Source organism: Mastacembelus armatus, chromosome 12 (assembly GCF_900324485.2).
Source record: "Mastacembelus armatus chromosome 12, fMasArm1.2, whole genome shotgun sequence".
Classification (NCBI taxonomy): Eukaryota; Metazoa; Chordata; class Actinopteri; order Synbranchiformes; family Mastacembelidae; genus Mastacembelus; species Mastacembelus armatus.
Genome location: NC_046644.1, coordinates 11705396 through 11713334, shown reverse-complemented (window position 1 = coordinate 11713334; position 7939 = coordinate 11705396). Strand labels below are relative to the sequence as shown.

Sequence of the window (7939 nt, the reverse complement as noted above, 5' to 3'; positions counted from 1 at the left end):
TGTTACCTGGTGTGGTTACATTTATTGGTCAGTAGATGAAGAGTCCAGAAATGAGTAGTCACCCTGAAATTTTCCTTTTAGGCTCAATTAAGCACAGTCTCACTTCTACATGGTAATAATGACCTTCAGAGTTGGCAACTCATACAGGCCCATTTATTTTCCATTCAGCATGAAAAATCTCATAATTCTCTCTGTATCAGAGTCGACATAATTATAATTTAAACCACTGCCTTTAATGACATGAATTTTAAATAATGAATCAAACTTCCAAATTCATGTATGTCAAACAGCTACTGCTCATTACAGGATTATTCATCTGCTTCTGCTTTGAGTGAAAGACTTTTTTGACATACTTTAAATTGATATGTACTTTTAATAGTTATTTACACACAGAGGGTAATACCATGTCACTAAGGCCACGAACTCACAACTTATCCTCATTAACTCATTTGTCATACAACAAAGACAGTGGTGCTTCACACAGACTAAAATTTGCATGTTCTCATAACTCAGAGCTAATGCCTCAAAGGAAAACGGAGCAGAATCCACTTAAAAAATCATTACTAATTCAGAAGTCGCTCTGCTGAAATGTATCTCATTACTGCGTTCTTTGTCTCACTGCTCTGAAATAAGGCAAACGGGAAAGCATGGAGTAGATTATTGCTGATCAAACTGTACTAACAAGGAACACGTGTGAAGAACCACAGCCAACGGTCAGACTCTTTGGCTGAGAAGATGAGAAAATGGTTTTGTTTTGAACTTGGTTTTATTCTGGTAACACTTATATTGACAAGTAAACTATTGTAAAAGGGTCTAAATGTTTTACAAAACATTTTAACATATTAAAAGTTAAAAAATACATTTTAGTTTTTAAAAAATAATCTCCACATACACGTTTTAAGAAAGTTTTGTTCATTGTAAATCTACATTTTTAGTCTTTCAAAAAAAAAAGATCACAGTAGACCTAATAATGCTGGTTCACATACTGATTTTTTAAGGTCACAGTAAAAGTTCCCTTTGTGGCAGTCAACAACCTACAACTGTAACTCTGCCATAAGTCAGGATGTCCCTGTCAAAGGGTTACATGGCTCATCTACAGGCGTTTTTGCATTGAATTACATAGTTACAGTGAGAAAACAAAACACTCATCGATATTAGCATGCATAGTAATAGACAGTAAAAACTATATTGGATAACAGCTAATTTGCTTTTATGTCAGCACACATTAAACTTGGTTCAGGAATGTCTGACCTTCCACTACATAAACACAGCTATAAGAGAAGCAGCCTGGCTTTGTGCTAATTGTACACTATTCTGCATCATCTGTATGTGTGTGCATGGCGACTGGCTGGGTATAATATGGATTGGTCCAGCTAGCTCGAAGTTTCTTACAACTTGTTCACAGTTGTGTGAGTCATTTTCACCAATATTTTCAGTGGATCCAGGAGGTATAGTAAAAAACAAATAATAAAATAAAACAAATGCGTTTTATTTGTGCATTTTTATACCGTGTGTACAAAACGAGTGGAAAAGTTTTTATGCTTGGCAGAGGTAAAAAAGTTGATGTATCATTAATATCAAAATGTGACAAAGTATGACAGAAACTGATTTAGGACATAAGTCATGAAGAAGACGAAAACATAAGATTTAAGTGCAGTGGTGAGGAGGCTGTGACTCGAGACAAACATAAATGCCATTGCTTCCATCACATGTTCTGCATAATTTGAGTGGCACTACATTTAAAAACATCATCTATCAGGTCACATTTTGTTGTCAGGGATGTGGCACATTCATTGTTTGTAAGTCCAAAGGTTCAGTCAGTCTTTTAGCTCGATACTGTTGAGCCCTTGTGTTCTGTGTGGTCAGTATCCAGCTGACACACCCATCTTTCGTCTGTCTGATACGGCCACGATGCAGCCACTCTGCTTCTCCACAGCATTGACTACATTTAAGAAGTATTCCCACTTACCAACTTTGTGTCCAAGTAATTTCAGGCCATCTATCACAGACTGGGGCACACAAGACACGCACACACACACACACACACACACACACACACACTGGTAATCTCCATCAGAAACCATTAACATAAATAGAAATATTACTCATTAGAAAGATGGTCACAGTCTAGTGAATTTAAATGCCATTAACAAGCAGTGATGATAAAAATGTGAGCACCTCACCTTGTTAAAACCAGGCTCAAAATTCAAATTGTTTATGGAGTCAATGAAAATTACAGGGGCACCAACGGCATCTTTAAGATTCATCCCCAGCCACAGGTGATTTATTATAGACTATAAGAAAAAGAAAAGATCATGTAAGGAAACAAATAAGACACCAGACAAACATATAGGACCACATTTTATCTGAGTTACCAAGGCCACTGCTGTGGTGATCATGCTTCCCCCAGATCCACCAATCACAAGGATTCCCCCAGACTCTGACTCCAGTATTAGTGGAGTCATTGAGGAGGGAGGCTGTTCACCTGCGACAACAATTACACTCCAGATAAGACTAAATGATTACACTAATGTCTTTAAGTTATTGGGTTTGAGTTAAAAGGCTCCGTGACTTTACCTGCCATCACTGTGTCGGCTCTATGGCAAAAATCAGACAACTCATTGTTGAGGATGATGCCTGTTCGTGGAGAATAAACTGCTCCTCCAAATCTACAGACAGAACACAACACAGCAGGCTAAGGGGATGGACGCTATGTCATTATATCATCATTATTATAGAACAGTGGATGTACAAATCATTTGACTGAAGAAGCTTCCTGCTCACAATTCATTTATAGTGCTGGTGGCAGCGACAGCCAGTCCATCTGCATCCAGGACAGACACATGCGTCGTCCCAAAGTGATCAGGGGAAGGCTCGACATTGGAGTAGTAGGAGTTCTCATGGGTGCGGTTTGAAGAGATCTTCTTCCTGATATGACTGATGAACTCTGGATCAATCAAATGATCTGCACCCTGAAAGAAGAAGATCATGATGAGTGAGCTCATCATGATATATACAGTATATATTTCGGAGCCTGAAATCTAATTATGTATCATCTTCTTCAAATCTTTTTATCCTAATAATAATAAAAAGCAGATCCTAACCTTCCTCTTGTTAAAGAGAGGGTCCCTAATGCTCCTTTTTTGTCCATTGGCAAATTTAACTGCCTCTATGAAGTGATGGTACATCTGTATATTTTGGTCACCATTCATACAGGCTGGTGTCAAGGAGAAACCTGCAGAAAAAGAAAGCAACAACACAAATTTAAACCTTTTTGCTCTGTAGGTATTTGCGTTTTTGTGAGTTTTTTTCTTTCTTATAATTCAGATCATAAGATGAACATATTTCACAGAGTTGCTGTGGTAGATCAGTTCAGGGGATCATGAAATAGTTATACTAGTCAGTACATGAAACCTTTCATTAGACTGAGGATGAAGGCAAGCAGGGCGCCCCCGGCAGGTGGTGGAGGGATGTGTATTTTAGCATTTCCTAGAGGGACTGTCCATGCGTCTTCCACCCGCACCTGGAAGGACTTTAGATCGTCCATTTGCAGCGTCCCACCTAAACGAAAACATGTCAAATTTACAGACAGTTTATTTGACTTCAGTTATACTGACTGCACTGACTTTTTACTGTCTCTAGTCCACATCAGACACAAGTATGTTTTCCTTTTTCTGTCTGTTCATGTATACACCCCCAGCTTTCTCAGTTTCTCTCACTGCACCAACCTGCAGCTTTTATGTCTTGGATTAATTCATGTCCGATCTCGCCAGTGTAGAAGGCATCTGCTCCTTTATTTGCAATGATATCCAAGGTATCAGCAAGTCTAGGAAACTTGAGGGTGTCTCCATGCCTCAGAACAGTTTTGTTCTTGTTGCATAAGATTTCACTGGAAAAACATATCAGTGTTATCACTTTAGAACCTGTTATTAAAAAATGCATTGCAAAGAGATACTTGTTGAAAACCCTTCATTGTGAGAAGTTGGCTTCCCTACAGTACCGGCTGGGTAAATAGTGAATTCTCTGGGCCACCATGTTAACAAATAGTGTTATTTATATCATGCAATTCACAATATATAATACAACTGTCTCCTATTACCTTTCTGCACCTTTATGTGCACTTTTGCAAAAGCAGATTGAAAAGGCAAATGTACTTCTTGCAGCTTCTTCTTTCCACATGCTTAATGTCTAGCTTACCAGCTAACCCCCTCACACAAACATTTCTGAAAGAAAGTACTACTTTCATCTCTGTGTCAGTAAAACCTGCTCCTGAACAGTGTCATTGAAAAGACTGAAACCAGGTGTTTTTGGGAGGTTTTGTGCAGTAACATACTGATTAAAAAACATTTCAGCAGAGTTTTTCAGTACTCTCAAACATTTCATATTGATGTGCCTACAAAGCAGAAAGCTTTTAAGTATTATATTAAGTAATAATGATAAATGTTTTTAAGTGAGAAGATATACCAGAGAGATGACTTTTCCACATGGACTTTCACTATATTGAAGTTCAGGAGCTTTCCCAAATACGGTGGCACAGGGATGCCTTCCCTGGCCAGTCTGATTGCTGGCTGAAACAGATTTCTCCAGGGCAGCTTCCCGTACTGATTGTGAATCTTCTCATAGCCCCGCAGCTCTCCAGGAACACCAATCCACTGGCTGCCTATGGTATAAACATGAAAAATAGTACACATGTTGGAAACCAATGATGAAAACCTAAGGTGGACTGATTGCATGTCCAATAGTAATTAAAGTAAAAACTTATTTTAAGTCAGATTGCTGATCCATCCAATCCAATTAGCAGCTCCAGGCTAAATAAGCTCTACATAAATGGGAATAAAACTCTATGAATTTACTGACACCTGTGCATCCATAGGAGGCAAACAATAATATTATTAATGTCTGTAATTAACTGTAATTTAATAAATGCTTAAAATATCTATATGTAATATCAGCAGGTATACAACCAATATGTACCTGTGGAAAACTGGAATTTGGTGGGACAGTCATTTAACAGGTTGACCTTGAACGACCGTGGGACAGTCTCTCTGCAGTTGTAGACTTTAACATTGCCTGGGACAAAAACAGCAATTAATCAATTATCATTTGAGAATAAAGTAAAATTCAAGTTACCAAAAAAATAATGAGAACATCTACCACTTTTATTCCTTATGGTGATTATCGACCCTCCTCCAATCCCCATACTCTGAGGGTTGACCACAGAAGTGCACAGAAGAGCAGCAATGGCGCCATCTACTGCCGAGCCCCCCTGCTGCAGCATTTCCCTGTAAAACATGTTCACCCGATTTAGGGTAAATGTCTGAATAATCTGAGTCACTAGCTCTGAGTGTTTGCCACCTCTTTGGCCAAGCACAGACACACACATGAACATTTTTTAATAGTTGCATGACATCATCATAGACCCCTAGAGTTCACTGTTTCGGGCTATTAAACTATGTAAATGCTGCCAAGAGACAAGTTCAAACCATGTGCTGATGCATGAGTTTGACTTCAGGAGAAATACCAGAAAGATGCGAGCGGTACTTTTTCTTTCTTAATCTTGACTCAGGGAGGTAAACTTTTTCTTAAAGTTACAACTCACTTGTTTTAAGTAGGCTTAATAATAGTGCACAACAGGGCTAAAAAATAGAAGTCCAACACTCTCAGACACCCAAGAATGGGTCTTTTCAATGAAAGATTGGCATGGGATCAGATGTCTTCACTAAGTCACAATAGAAGGCAGTGTTTTGGCACTTTGAAGAGAGCTCGACTTAGCCTTTTTGTCTGAGTGATTTAACAAAGGAAAAAAGTCTCAGGATACAGCCTCTAATTAAAGGAGTCACCTATAATCAGTGCAGCAAATTCAGTGATTGACAGCTGGTTTATGTCCTTACACTATGGATGTCATGAGTTCATTATGTTTTGAGCAGAATAATGCTTACTCAGGAACAGGATCAATTATAGGTTGAAATACACTGAACCAACAATCTGCACATAGCATATGTTTATACAGACCAGAGAAATTATCTGCAGACATGATCGTAGCTGCCAAAACTTTGAAATAAAGTAACAAGTGAGCTTGAATACTCCAAACATCTGCAGCAGTTATTCAAATGAAATACAGTCGTTCCAGAGAAAACACTAATTTATGCTGGTGTCAACAATAGACTTTAAAATAATAGTGGAGCTCAGTTCTGATTTCTGGTTAGAGTAGCTTTTATTCTTACCTAAGAAAAGACATAGGAGTCTTTTATTTTGTGCATGTTTTTAAAAGGCTCCTTCATTGCATGGGCATGTTGCTCATTGCCTCAGTGCATCTCAGTCAATGTGAAATCTGGTGGAGCTATGGTCACTGCCTCTGCTAAGAGCTGGGGAATGAACTCCTCTGTGAATTTTGGCAGGAGGAAAGAAAACTGGAAGCAAAAGCCAATAGAGCACTTTTCTGTTTTAGCGTGTGTGTGTGGGGGGGGCATTAAACATACTTATTAAACATACAGAGTTATGACATATTGGTCGAGTTTCCATTGTGGTTCACAACTAAATAAAGAACTGCATTAAAAAGTACATCAGAGACCAAGCCAAGTCTCTTCACCCCCCATTAGAAAGACTGACATCAGTTTTGGGAACTGGGTTTTTTCCCGCTTGTCACATCCAGCGGGATGAGCAGCATGTCTGCACAGTTCCTGAGGTATTATCACATATTAAATCTCATCAACTCTAATCCCATTGCTCAGTTCAGCTTGTCATCTCACATACAGAGACAGTATAGACTGAGAGCCTACAGAGTAATGTGAATAAAGGCGCATGTTATGAAACTACTGTATATACTATATAAAACCTCTAATTGTCATATACAGAATCTCAATTGACTTTAACTTAAGTTCAAAAATAAGCTTTTTTATTTGTAGGGTTTTAGAACCAGTGGGTTAAGTCGAACTGAAGCCAAATGTATCACAGATTTCCCCCCATGAAACAGAAAGAGACTTACCTGCCAACCTCTGAACAGAGCTGGGAATCTGCAGAAACAGCCGCATGTTTGAAGCTGCCGTGGGAACAGCGTCTGTCCAACAGAGAAGCGATGCACAAACAGACGATCGCAACAGCGCAAATCACACCTGCCAGGATACAGCAGCACACTACCCGGGGCTTATATTTAGCCATTAACTTTTTGTTCTGGCAACTTCGGGATGAAGAAACTGTTGCTGCCGCTCAGAGTCCGCACACGCTCAATGAACCCACTGTCTAATCCTGGCTGCGGGTTTATCCCTCCTCCCTGCCCTTACTGGATACGACAGAGTGAAAGTAAACAGGATGAAGACTACAGGCCAGACACAGGACCCGCACTGGGAAATAACCATTACGCCATCAATAGTCATCGCTATGAGCATCTGAATTTATCAGCTGTGCGTTAAATGGTTCATCTGTTTATGACTTCGAGGAAACGTGTTAATCTTTCTCAGATATGAACGGGAATTCACAATTTATCACTTACAGCTTTGAGAAAGCTTTTACTTTCACTCCATCCGACTGCATCAACCAGCCTCTCTGTGTGTGTCCTCTGTGTCAGTGACACTGGAAACAACAGCCCTTAAACTGAGGCCTCATGGGAAACCTCCAAACAGGGACCTGCTATAAATCTTAAGTATCTTCACAAAAATCTTAAAGCTTTAACTCTACTGGGGCCTCTGGTTGTTACAAGATGGATTTTGATAGAAACTAACCAAACAACCTTGCAGACCTCACGTTTATCAATCAGCAGCAGACAATTTGAATAGTCCAATTCTTAGTCTGCCCCCCATTTTCCCTCCACACGTCACAGTCATTCGACACTGATTGAATCAATTGGATTAAAATTGGATCATGCAAAGCAGTAAACTACACTATCGATCACATTACATAAATAACATCCATTATCTACAGTGGGTACGGAAAGTATTCAGAC

The 7939-nt window shown here is 39.2% G+C and overlaps 1 protein-coding gene across 1 annotated transcript; it reads right to left on the bottom strand.

The window, feature by feature from the left end:
• Nucleotides 1–1038: 1038 nt before the first annotated feature.
• Nucleotides 1039–7248, bottom strand: ggt5b (gamma-glutamyltransferase 5b). The gene is made up of 12 exons (XM_026297127.2): nt 6986–7248; nt 5155–5282; nt 4975–5070; nt 4465–4660; nt 3729–3889; nt 3415–3561; nt 3105–3235; nt 2785–2972; nt 2578–2669; nt 2376–2485; nt 2184–2294; nt 1039–2009 (listed from the first exon to the last, which is right to left on the bottom strand). The coding sequence occupies exons 1-12, from the start codon at nt 7156–7158 to the stop codon at nt 1863–1865; spliced, it is 1680 nt and encodes a 559-aa protein (XP_026152912.1). The 5' UTR covers nt 7159–7248; the 3' UTR covers nt 1039–1862.
• Between the last annotated feature and the right edge of the window lie 691 nt (nt 7249–7939).

Bases quoted from the DNA above. Each gene is read 5' to 3' on its own strand.
- ggt5b (XM_026297127.2), bottom strand. From the start codon at position 7,158: ATGGCTAAATATAAGCCCCGGGTAGTGTGCTGCTGTATCCTGGCAGGT. The intron at 3,562-3,728 runs GTTGGTGCAGTG...GTTTTCGTTTAG, and splicing joins CCAAGACATAAAAGCTGCAG to GTGGGACGCTGCAAATGGAC. The intron at 2,486-2,577 runs GTAAAGTCACGG...TTGTTGTCGCAG, and splicing joins AGCCGACACAGTGATGGCAG to GTGAACAGCCTCCCTCCTCA.